Source organism: Erinaceus europaeus, chromosome 4 (assembly GCF_950295315.1).
Source record: "Erinaceus europaeus chromosome 4, mEriEur2.1, whole genome shotgun sequence".
NCBI classification, from domain to species: Eukaryota; Metazoa; Chordata; class Mammalia; order Eulipotyphla; family Erinaceidae; genus Erinaceus; species Erinaceus europaeus.
The window spans coordinates 67,625,502-67,645,004 of NC_080165.1; the positions used below are offsets into that span (position 1 = coordinate 67,625,502).

General features: G+C 48.8%; 1 protein-coding gene across 1 annotated transcript in view; it reads left to right on the top strand.

Moving 5' to 3' along the window:
* PTK7 (protein tyrosine kinase 7 (inactive)) overlaps window positions 1–19,503 on the top strand; it is a 106,187-nt gene that overhangs the window by 59,496 nt on the left and 27,188 nt on the right. Inside the window, exons 2-16 of the mRNA XM_060189855.1 lie at window positions 1,739–2,026; window positions 2,431–2,533; window positions 2,857–3,047; window positions 3,144–3,294; window positions 5,045–5,193; window positions 5,438–5,704; window positions 10,615–10,748; window positions 10,896–11,031; window positions 11,172–11,291; window positions 13,207–13,356; window positions 13,474–13,624; window positions 13,708–13,835; window positions 16,338–16,541; window positions 17,365–17,520; window positions 19,232–19,464. Of these exons, the coding sequence (XP_060045838.1) occupies window positions 1,739–2,026; window positions 2,431–2,533; window positions 2,857–3,047; window positions 3,144–3,294; window positions 5,045–5,193; window positions 5,438–5,704; window positions 10,615–10,748; window positions 10,896–11,031; window positions 11,172–11,291; window positions 13,207–13,356; window positions 13,474–13,624; window positions 13,708–13,835; window positions 16,338–16,541; window positions 17,365–17,520; window positions 19,232–19,464 (2,561 nt within the window). The remainder of the gene's footprint in view (window positions 1–1,738; window positions 2,027–2,430; window positions 2,534–2,856; window positions 3,048–3,143; window positions 3,295–5,044; window positions 5,194–5,437; window positions 5,705–10,614; window positions 10,749–10,895; window positions 11,032–11,171; window positions 11,292–13,206; window positions 13,357–13,473; window positions 13,625–13,707; window positions 13,836–16,337; window positions 16,542–17,364; window positions 17,521–19,231; window positions 19,465–19,503) is intronic.

Genomic DNA, 19,503 nt, shown 5'->3' on the forward strand with positions numbered 1-19,503 from the left:
AGAGAGACGGAGGAGGAGGAGGAGAAATAATTCAGGGACAGAATAAGATAGAGAATTTAGCTCTCAAAGCTTCCCTGTGGTTTGGTACTCCCATGTGGCCGCTAGGGGCTTGAACCTGAATCTTCTCATGGTAAAGTGGGTACTCTGTGGCACGAACCATCTTTCAGCCTCCAATAAAATGAGTCTTTAAAAATAGTGTGCCTGTTTTTGTTATGTGCATGACCCAGGTTTGAGGCTGGCTCCTACCACACTAAAGAAAGACCCAGGGAGTCAGGCAGTAGCACAGCGGGTTAAGTGCACATGGCGCAAAGCACAAGGACCGGCATAAGGATCCCAGTTCGAGCCCCCTGGCTCCCCATTTGCAGGGGAGTCACTTTACAGGCGGTGAAGCAGGTCTGCAGGTGTCTATCTTTCTCTCCCCCTCTCTGTCTTCCCCTCCTCTCTCTATTTCTCTCTGTCCTATCTTAACAGCAATGACATCAGTAACAACAACAATAATAACTACAACAATAAAGCAACAAGGACAACAAAAGGGAATAAATAAATAAATAAATAAATAAATTTTTTTTAAAGAAGGGAGTTGGGCAGTAGTGCAGCAGGTTAAGTGCACGTGGCGTGAAGTGCAAAGACCGGCCTAAGGATCCCAGTTGGAACCCCAGCTCCCCACCTGCAGGGGAGTTGCTTCAGAAGCGGTGAAGCAGGTCTGCAGATGTCTATCTTTCTCTCCTCCTCTCTGTCTTCCCCTCCTCTCTCCATTTCTCTCTGTCCTATCCAACAACAATGACATCAATAGTAACTACAACAATAAAACAAGGGCAACAAAAGGGAATAAATAAATAAATAAATAAATAAATAAATAAATTTTTAAAAGCCCCAGTGCTTGTGGTGTCTTTTTTTTTTTTTTTTTACAGTGTAATCTCCGTTTTATTTTTTCTCAAGACTGCGTTTCTTCAGGTCAAAATTCTTACATAGGCTTTGGTGGAGGTCGTGGAGCAGCACCTGCGGGTCTAAACCATGGCTAAACCATGGAGGGGGTGTGCGGTCCTTCCTGGCTTCACAGTCCTTACTGGCTTCACGGGAGCAATTCCTCACCACCTTGCTGTGAATGGCGCAACTCACGCAGCTCTCTCTGCGTGCCCCTCTCCCTCCCTCCCTCTCTCTCCCCTCTCTCTCCATCTCTCTCTCTCTCTCTTACCAGAGCGCTGACCAGCTCTGGTTTATGGTGGTGCGGGGGAATTAAACCTGAGACTTCTGAGCCTCAGGCATGAGATTCTGTTTGCTTAACCATTATGCTATCTACCCCCACCCAATAAAATGTATTAAAATTTATTATCTTTTTTCTCTTTCTATATTATACTTTTATACTTACAGATAGAGAGGCAGAGAGAGATAGTGGTGGGGGCAGCACTGAAGCTTCCTTCAAGATGGTGGGGGACAGGCTCAAAGCTGGGTTGTGCACATAGCAAGCAGAACACCACCCAAGCGAGCTATTTCACCTGTTCTTTCTTTCAATCTGAAAAAGTAGGCATAGAGTAGTGAAGCCCTGACAATGAGAAAGTCAATAAAATAGAAAGGAGCTCAGTGGCAGTTGGCCATTTTGTTGTCTCTGATCCTCCTCGCTGCACTCACTGACACCAGCTGTGTGCACAGCTCCTCCACTCCACCTGCACATAAGGTACCGTGTCTGACAGTGAATGCAGCACCCACTGACCACCGCTCTCCTGTGTCCTCTCTGCAGGTGCACAGGTAGCCATCGTCTTTATTAAAGAGCCTTCATCTCAGGATGCACTGCAAGGGCGCCGGGCACTGCTCCGCTGTGAGGTGGAAGCCCCTGTCCCTGTCCACATCTACTGGCTGTTGGATGGTGTCCCTGTTCAGGACACCGAGCGGCGCTTTGCCCAGGGCAGCAGCCTGAGCTTCACAGCTGTGGACCGCCTGCAGGACTCTGGAACTTTCCAGTGCGTGGCTCGGGACAATGCCACAGGACAGGAAGCCCACAGTGCCAACGCCTCCTTCAACATCAAATGTGAGAACCGGGCATGTGTGCCTTGCCCCTGCTGTACCCTCAGCTATAGAGAATCTGAGGGTACCCCTCTTCTTCCAATATAAGGACAATTAAAGCTAGTCTGCTTTTTCTGTGTGTGGCTAAGAGGAAGTTTAGTTTTCTTTTTTCCAAAAGACCCCCCCCCGCTTCTTTCAAGTCCAGAGCCTATTTCTGTGCTGGATGCCTTTGCAGATGTTGAGGATAGGCAGTGAGGCACAGTCATGCTTGATCTGCCAGAACTGACTGTGCACTTAGTCTCAGTTTCACAGGGCTTTCCCTAGCAGAGCCCCAGGCTCCAGCCCTGGTGTCTCTCCCGCACCCACACCCCCACCCCCCACCCCGCACGCCCTACACCTCTAACTCTGTAATCATGGCCCCTCCTGCAGGGATTGAGACTGGGCCTGTCGTCTTGAAGCACCCAACCTTGGAAGCCGAGATCAAGCCACAGACTCAGGTCACTCTGCGATGTCACATCGATGGCCACCCTCGGTAAGAAGGAACAGGTTACTCTGTATGGCCAGCCATCTTTCCCCACATCTGGACTCTGTTAAGTTGTCCCTTGCTTCTTTATGCAACCAACCCTCTCCACAGGTTGCTCCAGGCTTTCGCACCAGATCCTGGTCACCTGAGGAGGGGTGACACTGTTCTGGAGTGGTCTTGGGTTCTGGGAGATCTAAACTCTTCAGTCTCACTCTGTCCCTGAATTATTCTTTGCCCATCATGCCAGTTACTTACCTCTCCCGGACCTCTCCACCAGCCACCTGGTTCCCCACCTCCCCTCCCTACTGCTGTTTACTCTCTTGGCCCTGCAGGCCCACCTACCAGTGGTTCCGAGATGGGAGCCCCCTTTCTGACAGTCAGAGCAACCACACGGTCAGTAGCAAGGAGCGGAACCTGACTCTCCGGCCGGCCGGCCCTGAGCACAGTGGCCTCTACTCCTGCTGTGCCCACAATGCCTTTGGCCAGACCTGCAGCAGCCAAAACTTCACCTTGAGCATTGCAGGTGAGATGGGTGGAGAGGGAGAGGTATGATGGGTTTGGAGATGCCCCCCCCCACACACTGTCTCATGTATCTATGGTGCTCTTCCTCCCCACCCAGATGAGAGCTTTGCTAGGGTGGTGCTGGCGCCCCAGGACGTGGTGGTGGCAAGGAACGAGGAGGCCCTCTTCCACTGCCAGTTCTCAGCCCAGCCGCCCCCGAGTCTACAGTGGGTGTTTGAGGACGAGACTCCTATCACTAACCGCAGTCGGTAAGACACCAGACAGGGCCTTCATGTGTGTTGGCACAGGTTGTGGGCCACACTCCCCAAGAGAATGCCATTCAGAACCACATGCTAGATCTCTGTGTGTATTACTCCCCATTTCCAGCAGGTGGCAGCAGTATATCTTACTGTCACAAAGTGAGTTCAACAAGGCAGGAGCCTCCAGGAAGGGAATCTCTTTCCAGTTCAAAGGCTGTGTGCATGTGCGTGTGCGTGTGTGTGTGCATGTGTTTACGTTAAATAGAGTACTACACAGCTCTGGCTTATGGTAGTGTGAGGGAATGAACCTGTGACTTTGGAGCCTCAGGTATAAAAGTCTTTCCATAATGCTGCCTCTTCCCCATCTCTTCCATTTTTCCTCTTACCCACATAAGTCTTCTGTGCTGAGGGGACACAGGACCTGAGAGATGACAGTCTGTATAATAAGGTTCAGGATGGCAAGAATTTACACCTTTTACATTAAAAAAAATTTAGAAAAAACGTTGCCCTTTTGCCCTTTTTTAATTTTTATTGTTGTTGTAGTTATTATTGTCGTCATTATTAGCTAGGACAGAGAGAAATGGAGAGAGGAGGGGAAGACAGAGAGGGGGAGAGAAAGACACCTACAGACCTGCTTCACCTGTGAAGCGACTCCCCTGCAGGTGGGGAGCCGGGGGCTCAAACCAGGATCCTTACGCCGGCCCTTGTGCTTGGCACCATGTGTGCTTAACTCGCTGCACTACCTACCGCCCAATTCCCCTACCCCAGTTTTTTATAATTAATTAATTAATTAATTAATTAATTTTTTTCTCCTCCAGGGTTATTGCTGGGCTCGGTGCCTGCACCATGAATCCACCGCTCCTGGAGGCCATTTTTCCCCCTTTTTGTAGCCCTAGTTGTTGCAGCCTTGTTGCGGTTATTATTGCCATTGTTGACGTTGCTTTGTTGTTGGATAGGACAGAGAGAAATGGAGAGAGGAGGGGAGGACAGAGAGAGAGGGGGAGAGAAAGATAGACACCTGCAGACCTGCTTCACCGCCTGTGAAGCGACTCCCCTGCAGGTGGGGAGCCGGGGGCTCAAACCGGGATCCTTACGCCGGTCCCTGTGCTTTGCACCACTGCACTTAACCCACTGCGCCACCGCCCGACCCCCTATACCCCCGTTTTTAAATGAAGCTGTTTTCAGAGGTGTTGGGGAGGTACTAGCCCCTCTGTAGGATGTATGTCCTTGATGAGGCCTTGTGAGGGCACCTTGGCTCCAGGTGTGACCCTGGCCCCTATGGATCTGGCTTCTTAGATTGAAACTTGGGTCCCATTTGACTTCATCCCTAGAAGATCGCCAATAGCACATTTACCATGGCTGTGGGTCGTGGAAATACCTGAGCTAGCACCCTCTCAGCTGGCTACTCCTGACTCAGCAGGAGCCCAGTTCCTCTGTCTCTGGTTGCTGGCTGTTGATTTCTTAAGTCTCTCACTTGTATTGCTGCTCAGCTCACCACCCAGAAGCTGTTGCTTGCAGTCAGACCACTGCCCACATGTGCATGTGAGTACATGCAACACACACACACACATGCAACATACACACACACACACAACAAAACACACACCTGTGTGGCATGTCAACTTCCTTCTATCTCTACTCTTCCTGGAAAATTCTTCCCTGCGTCTCTGACCCTGGTGAAATGGGCTTCTGTCACACTAACTGCCAGAGGGAGGCCCATGGGTCCTTTCTTCCAAGCAGCCCTCTCTCTCCTCCACAGATCCCCTCACCTCCGCAGAGCTGTGGTCTTTGCCAACGGGTCCCTCCTGCTGACCCAGGTCCGGCCGCGCAACGCAGGGGTCTACCGCTGCATCGGCCAGGGGCAAAGGGGCCCTCCTGTTGTCCTGGAGGCCAAGCTTCACCTGGCAGGTGGGTCCCTGGGTCAGGGGGACTGAGCTTGGGGTGCCTTCAGTGTCTGGTGTATAGAGATTAGACTCCTGATTGCAATCAGGGAGCAGGTTGGAGGGCGAGGCAGAGGTTAGTGGGGGTATGGGGTGCAGAGGGCTATAGGGGAGGGTTTGTTCTCCAAGGGCCAAAAGCTGGCTATAGGAGAGCACCAAGTCCCTTAAGCCCCACTTGATTGGGCTGTTCCCTCCCGATCACATCTGAACAGAAATTGAAGACATGCTGCCTTTTGAGCCCCGGGTGTTCACTGCTGGCCGTGAGGAACGTGTGGCCTGCCCGCCCCCCCAGGGCCTGCCGGAACCCCAAGTGTGGTGGGAACATGCAGGAGTGCGGCTGCCTGCTCACGGCAGAGTTTCACAGAAGGGCCATGAGTTGGTGTTCATCAGTACCGTTGAGAGTGATGCTGGCGTCTATACCTGCCATGCAGCTAACCTGGCCGGTCAGAGGCAACAGGATGTCAACATCACCGTCGCCAGTGAGTGCCTGTGCCCTGGAGGTCTCGGGTTTAGGGTGTGATGAATGGAGGCTGCTCTGGTGCTCTCCCAAGACCCCCCCCAGTCCTGGCTCTGCTGGCTCAGGAACAAGTCAGCTGCTGGGAGGGGCCTATGGAGTGGACTTTGGACAGCTGGACTCAGGATGGGACAATAGCCCTTACAGAATGGTGGACCTCTAACTGCAAAGGAAAGAGAGCAACTGACAGGGAGTCTAGATGTCCAGGCCCCACTGTTCTGGCACCCAAGTGAGCATAGGTAGGAGGTCATCTACCCTGTTAGCACTCGGTCTTCTTATTCACAAAATGGGGCTAGTAAGTCTGTTATCTACCCTACAGGATAGTCAGGAAGATCAACTGAAATAAATTTTAAAAAGTTGTTTTGTGTTTTTTTTTTAATTTTTTTTTCTCTGTGGTGGCATTTCCTAACCCATTTCCTCTCATACCATGGCATCTCCCACACGGTTCCAAAACTTGAACCTGGGCCACACACGTGGCAAAGCATGTGCCCTTCTTGTTGAATTATCTCTCCAGTCTTATATAATCACTTATTTTATTTTATCTTACTTTATTTTTTAAACTAGAGCACTATTGAGCTGTGGCTTATGGTGATGCTAGGGATTGAACCCAGGACCTCAGAGGCTCAGGCTTGAGAGTCTTTTTGTATAACCATTATGCTATCTCCTCTACCCATCCATTTTTTGTTGTTGTTTTTAATGTGGTACTAGAGCTTTTTCAACTCAAGAGCTGTGTATGTGCTTTAATACTGAGCCAGGGCCCTGGCCAATATGGTCTTGTGAGGAAGTGAGATAGAGTGAGCACAAGGCATGTTCCACCATCTATGGGAGTTCTATTAATTTAGTCTTTGCTGTCCTCATTCAACCCCAGAGATTAAATCCAGGATCTTACACCTGCAAGACAGATGTTCTACTGCTGAGCCACCTCTCTGGTTCCTACATCTTTTCCAGTCCTTTTTCAGTTTAAAGTCAGTCTCTCCCTCTCCCTCTCCCTCTCCCTCTCCCTCTCCCTCTCCCTCTCCCTCTCCCTCTCCCTCTCCCTCTCCCTCTCCCTCTCCCTCTCCCTCTCCCTCTCCCTCTCCCTCTCCCTCTCCCTCTCCAAGTTTTTCAGCCTGGCTTCTTTCATTTAACTTGACCTCCTTCCAAGGAGCGTGAGTTTCATAAATTCAAAAAATTTTCAATATGGAAAGGACATTTCAGATGAGAAGTTACAGCATTCATTGCTTTTTTTTTTTTTTTTAAACCAGAGCACTGCTCAACTCTGGTTTATGGCGGTGTGGGGGATTAAACCTGGAACTTGAGAGCCTCAGGCATGAAAGTCTCTTTGCATAACCATTATGCTATACCCCCACCCATGGCATTCATTGCTTTTAAGGCACTGAAGCCTCCAAGGCCTACTCTCTTGTGCTCAGATGCCTAACCCAGGGGAAGCTAATATCACATGGCATGAGCCCCACCCCATTGTACACAGACACATGCACGCAACTGCCCCATTCAGCCTTTCTCCATCTGGGATCGGTGTATTGCCTGCCCTGTTGTGGGCATTTTAAAGAACACGAATCCTGGGGCCAGCCAAACAGCCCCTGACTCTGTGTGCTGAGTTTTCCTGTGGCAGCTCATCTGCTCCACGTACTGCGGGCTGGGCTCCTGGGTGTCTGCACTTGGCTGATAGTCAGTAGATGGCTGGCTGTCCCCCATGTCCTCACTCATACCTAGCAGTTGATAGAGGATACTGAGTAAAGTGTCACAATTTTCTTCCATGAGCCACTTCTGCCATTAGCTCAGAGTGGCATTTTAAAATAATGATTCTGTTCTGAGAAGTCTAGAATGGTAGGGGCAAATATTTCACCAGAAAGATCAGCTAGTGGTTCACTGGGGGAGATGTCAGCAGGCCTTGAACAGAAATGGGAGCAGTGGAAGTAAGAGGTGCTGAATTTCAGCATATGTCTTAGAGCTAGAGGAGAGTGAATGTGGTAGAGAGTAGTCAAGGCTAGGTTTTTGGCTTCTGCTTTTTTAACTGATCATGGTGCTTTTTCTTGAGATGGAGAAAACTGGGGTGGGTAAGCTTTAAAGGAAATCAGGTGTTCATTTTTGCACATAGAGAGCTTGAGATACCTGCAGCCCAGGAAGTGACCTAATAGACTTTAGACTCACAAGCATGAGGTCCTGAGTTCAATCCCATGTATCGGTAATGCTTTGGTGCCCCTCTCCCTCAAAAAAAAAAAAAAAAAAAAGCTTGGAATACCTATTAGATGTCTAGTTGGAGATGCCAGTAAACAGTTAGATATGTGAATCTGAAACTCTTAGTAAGTAAGGAATATGGATTTGGGAATCATCTACTTGTGGCACTGAAAGAAAGGCAAGGACTGCATGAGATCATTTATGGCACAAGTATGGTGAAAACAGGACAGAGATCTGAGGACTAAGCCTTAGAACATTACGGTAATAAAAAGAGAAAGGGTTTTGGGCCCAGGGAGATAACAATGGCTTGTGCACCAGGTTTTCTTTCTTTTCTTTTTTAAAAAATTTTTATTTGTTCCCTTTTGTTGCCCTTGTTGTTTTATTGTTGTAGTTATTGTTATTGTTATTATTGATGTCATCGTTGTTGGATAGGAGAGAAATGGAGAGAGGAGGGGAAGACACAGGGGGAGAGAAAAATAGACACCTGCAGACCTGCTTCACCTCCTGTGAAGCGACCCCCTTGCAGGTGGGGAGCCGGGGGCTTGAACTGGGATCCTTACGCCGGTCCTTGTGCTTCGTGCCATGTGCGCTTAACCCACTGCGCTACCGCTACTGCCCGAATCCCTATGGACCAGGTTTGCTTACTTGAGGCCCTTGCGTCACAAATTCAGTCCCTGCCAATACCATAAACTAGAGTTGAGCAATGTTCTGATATATTCCTTTCCCTCTCTCTCTCTCTCTCTCTATCCCCATCCCTTTCATTCTCTATCTCTCACTTAAATAATAAAAATAAAACAAAAAAGTAAAGGCTTTGGCAGCCAAGGAGATGGTTTTATCAGTAAGAGTACAAGATTTATAAACATGAGGTCCTTAGTTTGATCCCTGGCACTGTGTTTGTTATAGTAATGCTTTTTTTTTCCCTTGCCTCCCTTCTCATTTTGTGTTATTAAATAAATTACAGCCCTGGAGGCGATGCAGTGGATATTGTATTGGATTCTAAAACCCAATGTCCTGAGTTTGATCCCTGATAATGAGTATACTAAAGTGATACTCTGGCTGGCACTTGCTCTCTCTCTCATTAATAAATACATCTTATTTATTATTAATTATTATTGTTTTTTTTATTATTAATTATTATTATTATTGCCACCAGGGCTGTAGCTGCAGCTTGGTGCATATATGAAAAATACACAGCTCCCAGTGGCTATTTCTTTCTTTTTTTATTTTCTTTTTGACAGAGATAGGGAAATTGAGAGGGAAGGGAAAGCTTGGGAAGATAGCAGAATGGTTCTGCAAAAAAAGATTTTCACACTTGAGGCACCAAAGTCCCACGTTCAATCCCTGGCACCATCATAAACCAGAGCTGAGCAGTGCTCTGGTAAAGACAAAAAAAAGAAGGCAGGGGAAGGAGAGAGAAAGGGAGGAGAGAGAGACCATTTTATTTTTTATTTTATTTTATTTTAATGAGAGAGTGAGAGACCAGAGCACTGCTCAGCTCTGGCTTATGGTGGGGCTAGAGATTGAACCTCAGAACCTCAGGCATGAGAGTCTTTTGCAGAGAACCATTGTGCTGTATCCCCAGCCCGAGAGATATACTTTCAACACTGCTTGACTGTGAAGCTTGCCTCATGCAAGTCAGGACCAACTCTTTTTTTTTTTTAACATGTTATTTTTTTATTTTAATGATAAAGAGATAGAGAAAGAGAGAGAGAGAGAGAGAGAGAGAGATACACCAGAGCACGATCAGCTCTGGTTTATGGTGGTGCTGGGGATTGAACCTGGGACCCTGGTGCCTCTGGCATGAAAGGACCAACTCTTTAGTGTGTGTGCACTTTGTCAGATGCACCACCACCTGAGCCCCTAAATTAAATAAATAAATCTTTAAAAAATAAAAAAGTACATCTTTAACAATTTCTGGGTGCTATAGGGAGATAGCATAGTGGTTATTCAAAACAGTTTTGTATCTGAGGCTCTAAGGTCTAAGGTTCAATCTCTGACACCACCATGAACCAGAGCTGAGCAGTTTTCTGGTTTAAAAAATATAAATGTATTTCTTTTAAAAGGAAGGTTTCTGTAGTCATTAGAGACTCGACTTTTCAAACAACTCTATGCATTCACAGGTTACCTTTATGCTTTGAGTCGCTGTGTTCTTGGCTAAAAGATAAATATAGGGATGAATAAGCTAGGTAGTTGTGACCATTACAATAACTAAGACAGTGTTCAGAAGGCAGTAGCACACAGACCTTCATAAGGAATAATGCTGCAGTTGTCACCTGAGCAGAGCAGGGATTCTGAATTCAGAGCTATTAGAATTGTAAGCTATTAAAATGTCTTGGGACTGAACCCTTTTTTTTTTTTTTTAAGTTTAAACACTTTTTAAAATTTATTTATTCCCTTTTGTTGCCCTTGTTGTTTTATTGTTGTAGTTAATATTATTGTCGTCCTTGTGGGATAGGACAGAGAGAAATGGAGAGAGGAGGGGAAGACAGAGGGGGAGAGAAAGATAGACACCTGCAGACCTGCTTCTCCACCTGTGAATCGACTCCCTTGCAGGTGGGGAGCCAGGGGCTTTAACCGGGGTCATTACAACAGTCCTTGTGCTATGTGCCACGTGCATTTAACCCACTGGGCTATTACCCAGCTTTGGTTTTGTAGGCATGTCAGTCTACTTTCACTATTTCTTCCCTGTCCCTCTAGCTTTGCCCACATGGCTGAAGAAGCCCCAAGACAGCCAGCTGGAAGAGGGCAAGCCAGGCTATTTGCATTGCCTGACCCAGGCCACACCCAAACCTACAGTCATCTGGTACCGAAACCAGATGCTCATCTCAGAGGTAAGACTGAGGGTAGCCAGCCATTACTGTTGGGAGAGAACCGGTCCTCCCACTGCTATCTGCACTCACCTCCAGGGCACTCACTTTTTCACCCTGAGACTGCCCCCAGGGAGGAGCCTGCTCCTGATCTTGTCTTCTGTGCTGCAGGACTCTAGGTTTGAAGTGTTTAAGAACGGGACCTTGCGTATCAACAGTGTGGAAGTGTACGATGGGACCTGGTACCGCTGTGTGAGCAGCACCCCAGCAGGCAGCATCGAGGCCCAAGCCCGCGTCCAAGTGCTGGGTGAGCTCATGTGTGGGGGAAGAGTGCCTGTCCAGCGGACAGGACAGTAGGTGGGAAGGGGCAGCAGACTTGACCTCAGCTTAGCTCACTGCCTCAATTTCTCCCCTTTCCACCCACTCATCCTCCCTCTGTGGAAACAGAGAAGCTCAAGTTTACACCGCCGCCCCGTCCACAACAGTGCATGGAGTTTGACAAGGAGGCCACGGTGGCCTGCTCAGCCACCGGGCGAGAGAAACCCACTATTAAGTGGATTCGGGCAGGTAAGTAACCAGCTCAGCAGGGGGAAAGAAGCTGGCAGGGCAGTCCACTGGTTTAGTCATGCCAGCTGAGTGCCCTGCACTATGCCCAGAACTGTGAGGATAGTCAAGAAACATGGGGTCAGTTTTTAGTCAGGGAGAAAAAAAGCAGACACAAAAGGAGTCGCTTAGGGTTCTGGCGGTGGCACATCCAGGAGAGTGTACTGTTAGAAGAAAAAGAATCACTTAGAGCAGTGGGCACTATATAAGCTGATCTAAGGCAACGAGTGATTGGACTGACTCAGGTAGTGCTGTAAAGTCTGGTATATTGGTAGAACATCAGACTTACATGGCTGAGGTTAATAGTAAACACACATCTTCATGTCAACTGCACAGCCCGGCTGGGTGTTTGACAATCCAGCTCCCTTGGGTAGGGAGTCTACACAGCCCCTCCTTCCTGCTGTGGCTTCCCCAGACCCCCAGTGAGGTTCCCGGGGTTCACTACCTTCAGTGTTAGAGCTGGGGGTCAGGCCCAGGGCTGGAGACAACAGCAAGCCATACACCTCTCCCGCTCTGGCCACCTCCAGAAAGATCCCTGTCAAGGCTTAACCAACAGAAGAAAAAAAAAAAGATACACAGTCTGTACACAAATAACAACAACAAAAGAGGGACAAAACCCCACACACTAAGGCTAAAATTACAATAAAAATGGTAACTCCCGGGGGTCAGGCGGTAGCACAGCAGGATAAGTGCACATGGCGCAAAGCTCAAGTATGCCAGTTTCAGATCCTGGCTCCCCACCTTCAGGGGGTTCACTTTCTCTCTCCCTCTCTGTCTTCCCCTCCTCTCTCCATTTCTTTCTGTCCTATCCGGCAACAACGACATCAATAACAACAACAGTAATAACCACAACAACGATAAAAACAAGGGCCACAAAAGGGAAAATAAATAAATAAAATATTTAACAAAAAAAGAGGTAACGCCATCGATTTCAACTTAAAAAAATACAGTTACAGCAGTTGGTGCTTTGCCCCTTGGCCCCAACTGGGGTCTGCTCTTGGCCCGTCGGGGGGTCAGGGGGTTCACAGAACACTGCTCAGGCCACTGTGGGGCTCCTCCCTCTCACTTCTTTTTCCTTCTCACCAAAATGGGAAAGAGGGACGGGGAGAGGGGAGTAGTATGAAGGCCTCTGAAAGGGGAGCATGGGCAGAGCTGGGGTGGGGGTGAGCCAGAAATGCACAATGATTGGATTCGCCATCATTTACTCACATAACCCCTAAGTGCTGGAGATTTGAGTTGCTAACTGTCCTCCCTCCTCACTCCTTTTCCCTGTTTTTTTTTTTTTTTAATTGTTGTCTTAAACATCTTTAAGCTAGAGCTTTTTGTTTTTCTTTTCCCTGGAGTGGAATAATTACATATAAAAGGATACACATACTTTTATAACCTCTGATGTGGATTGCCAAATTGTTTTTTAAAGGATTAGGTAAATTTTTATTTTCCCATTAACAGTGAGTATTAGAAGGGCTGTAGGGTCTGAGGAGGAAGCAGACTCTCTGTTCTGTCAGCCTGAAAGAACTCTCTGTGAGGGCTGGGAATGGGACAGCAGATGGAGCTGGAGCCTGGCATGGTATCAAAGAGCAGGACTGGGTTCTAGGAGTGACCACCAGGGGTCAGGAGAAGTAGAACACATACTGTATGGTCTGTGAGCCCCAGGATGCAAGCTCCAGTACTGCTTGGGAACATGAATGGCCCTGGGTGGGAAAGTTCTGTGGATGGTGGAGCAATGCTGTGGTGTCTTTCCTCCCTCCTCTCCCTTTCTACCTTGGTTCCATTGCCTGGCTGTGAAATTTGGGTTTGGCTAGGGGTGGTCAGGATTGGTCACCTGATTTCAAGCAGAGATAGGGGACACTGATTTGGTTCCTTTTTTCTTTTCCTGCAGATGGGAGTAGCCTCCCAGAGTGGGTGACAGATAATGCTGGAACTTTGCATTTTGCCAGGGTGACCCGTGATGATGCTGGCAACTACACATGCATCGCCTCCAATGGGCTTCAGGGCCAGATCCGCGCCCATGTCCAGCTCACTGTGGCAGGTGTGATGTGGCAGGACCCTGGGCTGGTGCTGGACTTTGGGCTAGCATCCTGTCTGTCTCACTGCTCACTGCTTACTGCTCACTGCTCCCTGTCCCTCTTTGACTCTTCCCATCCAGTTTTCATCACCTTCAAGGTGAAGCCAGAGCGCACAACTGTCTACCAGGGCCACACAGCCCTGCTACGGTGTGAGGCCCAGGGAGACCCCAAGCCACTCATTCAGTGGAAAGGCAAAGATCGCATCCTGGATCCAACCAAACTAGGACCCAGGTAGGGTCAGCTTCTTTCCACACCCACTCCATCTCCCCAACAGTCAGCAAAGGTGGGCAGCTTTGTGGCTTCTCTCTTGGCAGGATGCACATCTTCCAGAATGGCTCCCTGGTGATCCACGACGTGGCTCCTGAAGACTCAGGCCACTATACCTGCATCGCGGGCAACAGCTGTAACATCGAGCACACAGAAGCCCCCCTCTACGTCGTGGGTATGGGCTGTGTGTGTGTGTGTGGGGGGGGAATCCTGCTGGCTGATTTTTTTTTTTTTTTAGTTTATTTACCTGTTTACTAATGGTAATGGGATGGAAATAGCCAGAGCATCACTCTGGTACATATGATGCCAGGGATTGAACTTGGGACCTCATGCTTATGAATTCAGTGCTTCGGGGGGCTGGACGGTGGCACAGTAGGTTAAGTGCACATGGTGCGAAGCACAAGGACTGGCGTAAGGATCAGGGTTCGAGCCCCCAGCTCCCCACCTGTAGATGGGTTGCTTCACAGGTGGTGGAGCAGGTCCGCAGGTGTCTGTCCCCCCCATCTTCCCTTCCTTTCTCAATTTCCCCCTTTCTCTCTGTCCTATCTAGCAACAACTACAGCAATAATTACAACGATAAACAACAAGGACAACAAAAGGAAAAAAAAATAGCCTTCAGGAGCAATGGATTCTTCCCAGCGATAGCCCTGGGGGCAAAAAAAAAAAAGAATAAAGAATTCAGGGCTTTATCCAAGAGACTTTTTTGCCTCCAGGATTATTGCTAGGGCCCAGTGCCTGCACTATGAATCCACTGCTTCTGGAGGCCATTTTTCTCATTTTTGTTGCCCTTGTTGTTACTGTTGTTATTGCTGTTGTTGGATAGGATAGAGAGAAATTGAGAGCAGGGGGAAGACAGGGGGAGAGAAAAAGAGACACCTGCAGACCTGCTTCACCACTTGTGAAGCAACCCCCCTGCAGGTGGGGAGCCGGGGGCTTGAACCAGGATCCTTGCACCAGTTCTTGTGCTTCCCACCATGTGTGCTTAACCTGGTGCACTACTGCCAGCCCCTGAGACTGCTTTTTTTAATGTTTATTTATTATTCATTTATTTTCCCTTTTGTTGCCCTTGTTGTTTCTCATTATTGTTGTTGTTGTTATTGATGTCATCGTTGTTAGATAGGACAGAGAGAAATGGAGAGAAGAGGGGAAGACAGAGAGGGGGAGAGAAAGACAGACACCTGCAGACCTGCTTCAACACCTGTGATGTGACTCCCCTACAGGTGGGGAGCCAGGGGCTCGAACCGGGATCCTTTCGTCGGTCCTTGCGCTTTGCACCACATGCGCTTAACCCGCTGCGCTACCGCCCGACTCCCCATGCTTTTTTATATTTACGCTCACAGGTTCTGTGTACCCAGAAGGCACTTAAATCATGTCTGTGGTTGGAGTGGGGACTCAACTGTATTCCGAGCATGCATCACAACAGTTTTATTTTCCGTTCCTGAAGCCAGGCTGCTGTTTATCTAAATATCAGAAAGGGAGAGAGAAAGAGAGAATGTATTTGTGTATCGTAGAGGTGGTTACTCTGGTCCTACCGTGCTTCCCATGGCATGTTGTAGGCTTAAACCTGAGTCCTCACACATGGCAAAATGTGCATTCTACCAGGGAGCCATCACCTGGCCCCCAGGTGGAACTTCAGATGCTAACAGTGAAGTGACAGATTTCTTGGTGGAAGCCATTGGGTTGTGTGTAGAAGTTGTAGGAATCGGGGAGTCGGGCTGTAGTGCAGCGGGTTAAGCGCACGTGGTGCAAAGTGCAAGGTCCAGAGTGAGGATCCTGGTTCAAGCCCCCAGGTCCCCACCTGCCGGGGAGTCACTTCACAGGCGGTGAAGCAGGTCTGCAGGTGTCTTTCTCTCCCCCTCGCTGTCTTCCCACTTCTCTTGATTTCTCTCTGTCCTATCCAGCAACAATAGGGAAAAAAAAGTTGTAGGAATCCTGCAAGGTTTTCCCTTTAGACCTCTGTCTCTTCGTTCCCACAGTGACTCCTGGGGAACTCCAGACCATTGAAACACCCCTAGATTAGACGACTTCTAGAAAGAATGACTCTTGAAGGATTTGCTCTGTGCTAGGCAACTTCTGGGATTCTAAATGAGAAACTTCCCAAAGGCTGCTTTTTGGGTGAGGCCTGGCTCAAGTTACTCAGAAAGCTATTACTGATATTGTGGGCTTATGAATGTGTCTTACACATGTCCCTGTACTCATGTCCAAGAGCTTAGCAGCTTGCAAACCTCTGGTGTCATCTACTTCAGAGTTCTCCATGACTTTAGTGGTCCCCAAGGACCTGGCCCTCATAAAGCTAGGGGAGCATGGGGGTGCTTGCTGAGAGATTTCTAACCAAGTAGAGCATACCCTTTACCATGCATGAGGTCCTAGCTTCAGATTCCAGCTACCACATAGCAACACTTGCACAAGGGAAAGCTTCACAAGCAGTGGACCAGTGCTGCTATGGCTGTGTTGTCTCGCTGTCTCTGTCTCTCTCCCTCTATCAACAAAAGAAGAGGAAGGAAGGAAATCAACTCTTTTGGGAATAGTAGCTCAGGCTTGAAAAATTGTGATGAGGGTGGGGAAGAGTGAAGGTGATGAATCTCCCCATCTCTCTTGCTTTGCGAAGCTATGTGTGCACGCTTAGGGCTGGGCTTGCTTGCGTGGCGCTCACCCATACTGGTCTGTGTATCTCTAGACAAGCCCCTGCAGGAAGACTCTGATAGTTCAGGCAGCCCTCCCCCCTACAAGATGATCCAGACCATTGGGCTGTCAGTGGGTGCTGCGGTGGCCTATATCATCGCTGTCCTTGGCCTCATGTTCTACTGCAAGAAGCGCTGCAAAGCCAAGCGGCTCCAAAAGCAGCCTGAGGGAGAGGAGCCCGAGATGGAGTGCCTCAACGGTGAGCCGCCCACCCCCTCCAGGTGGGAGGTGGTGTCAGGGGTCGGTGTGGAGTGTGTGTTTGTGTCCGCCCCCACCAATAAACCATGAGGGAGATACCTGGAAGAAATAGTCAAAACGGGCAAGCTGGAGCCAGTGCTGAGCTGCCGTCCATGCCCCCAGTGCTGGGTCAAGTGGATTCTCAGGGTCTTGGCTTCTGAGCACCTAGGCTCGAGATTTCCTCTTTGAAGCCTCATGGGCCAGCTTCTCATGTTCCCTAGCCTTCTGCTGGGACCAAACCACAGATTGATCAGTAGACATGTATCAATGCCTGTTGTGCATCTCACGCACCTTCGGGTCTTCCTCCCTCCCTCCCTTCCCCCAGTCTTAAAAGAGTTTCCCTGGGAACTGTCTGTTTCTCTCCTCCCACCCTCCTGTTCTGACTGGGAACTCCTTGGAGACATTGCTAGGTCTCTCCTAAGCTAAGGTCTTCAGGGTCTGGGCCTCCTTGTGAGATCTGCTTTGTACCCGCTGGAGGCTTGGCTTTATGAAAACCATGTGAGAGCGGAAACCCTTGTGCTTCTCTGATGTCCAGGGACCAGTGATACCGATGAGACCTGTGCACTTGGTTCCGTTCCAGAGGTTGTAATTGGCTGTATTGTTGTTCCCCTGCACTCTGAACTCCATTGACTCATTGGTTGGGCTGCCCCCTTTTCTGTTTTTGTGGAACTTGGTGGCTGGATCCACTTACCTAGAGTCAGGGACTAGGGGAGAGAATGGAGGTCCCAGTGATGGCCAGAGTGACAGGTCTTGCCTTGACCTTCTCCTGTGCCCCTGCTTCCCAGGTGGACCTTTGCAGAATGGACAGCCCTCAGCGGAGTTCCAAGAGGAAGTGGCCTTGACCAGCCTCGGCTCTGGCTCTGCTGCCACTAACAAACGCCACAGCACAAGTGACAAGATGCACTTCCCAAGGACCAGCCTACAGCATATCACCACATTGGGTATGTGGCTTCCACCACCACCACCTCGCCTGTCACCACAGGCCACTGGTTCTGTATCAAGCTAGGGTGGGTCTTGTGGCTCTGAGGTCCCTACAGCCTAGACCCTTAGTAATTGTGGAGTTGAGAGAGGGGGCGATCTAGTCGTATGGTCACTCCCACTAATTTCAACAGCTTTTGTTATTTCGGTGTACCATTTACTGGTCTCCTATAGATTCCCCCCCAAAAAAAAAAAAAGCAAACAAACAGAACCAGAACACTACTCAACTCTGGCTTATCATGATACCAGAGATTAAACCTGAGAGTTTCAGGCATGAAAATCTGTTGCATAACCTTTGTGTTGTCTCTCTGGCCTGGTGATTTTCTGGCTTATGGTGGTGTGGGGGACTGAACCTGGGACTTCTGGAAACTCAGGCACGAGAGTCTCTTTGACCAATATGCTATTTACTCCCCCCCCCCCTTTTTTTTTAAGATTTATCTATGGCTGGGAAGATAGCATAATGGTTATACAGAAGGGTTTTCATGCCAGAGGCATCAAGAATCTCAGGTTCAGTCCTAGCACTGCCATAAACCAGAGCTGATTAGTGCTGTGGTACCAAAACAACAACAGAAATGATTTATCTGCATATTTATGAATGAGTGAGAAATCATCAATTTGGCACATGCAGTGCTGCAGATTGAAGTCATGATCTTATGCATGCAAGTCTAACATTATTGACTTGGGTTTCTCCAAGTCTGTGTTTAGCGAGGTAGAAGATAGAGAGATAGAGAGATAGATAAAAGGAGATACCATAGCACTGTGCCACTCATGGAACTTTCCCTGTGCAGATGTTCCCATCCATGTAGTAACCTGGGGCTTGAACCCAGGTCCTCGTACTTGGAAAAGTGTGTGCTGAACTGGATGAGCAATGTAATCCCCCTGTTGGTGTGTGTTTTTTGTTTTGTTTTGTTTTGTTTTGTTTCCCCAGAACACTTCTTAGCTCTGGCTTATGGCGGTGCTAGGGACTGAACCTGAAACCTCACAAGAGTCAGTTTTGGAAGTCTTTATGCAAACCATTATACTATCTCCCTAGCCACCACTACTTTTAAAGATTTAGTTAGTAATGAGGAAGTGCAACCTGAGCTCAGCACTGTTCTCTGGCTTACCTGTGCTGGTACTTGAACCTATAAATCCAATGCTCCACCCACTGAGCAACTTCCTTGGGCTGTTTTTTTGTTTTTATTCCCCTCAACTAAAGATGACCTTTCTAAGAAAAAGTATAAAAGTATGGATTTGTGCTAATTAAATTTTTCTCCATGCATATTTTTAAAACCTAACTACTAGAGCATATTTACATGAACCACTTATAATGTCCCCCTAACTTTAGCAAACACTGAATATTTTTTCAAAGATTTATTTATTTGTTAATGAGGGAGAAAAATCCCGGAACTTCACTCTGACACTTGGCAATGCTGGGGATCAAACTCATGTTACTAAGTCTAGCACTATAGCCACTGCACCACCTGCTGGCCACAGACAACACCATTAATCAACTTCTTCACTGTTGGAGACAGTAGAGCCCAGGGAGGAAGGGGGAGTAGTTTGCACCAGGGTCACTGCCCCATCAGGTGAGTGGGGTGTTGCAGAGACTCCCTAGTGTGTGAGAGATGGGACTGGAGGCAACTTCCTCCACTTGAATGAAGGTGACTGGCTGACGCAGACCTGTACCCACAGGGAAAAGTGAGTTTGGGGAGGTGTTCCTGGCGAAGGCACAGGACTTGGAGGAGGGGGCGGCGGAGACCCTGGTGCTGGTGAAGAGCCTGCAGAGCCGAGATGAGCAGCAGCAGCTGGACTTCCGGAGGGAATTCGAGATGTTTGGGAAGCTGAACCATGCGAACGTGGTGCGGCTCCTGGGGCTGTGCCGGGAGGCCGAGCCCCACTACATGGTGCTGGAGTATGTGGACCTGGTATGCTGCTGGCTGTGCCCTGACAAGCTGGGGTGGGAG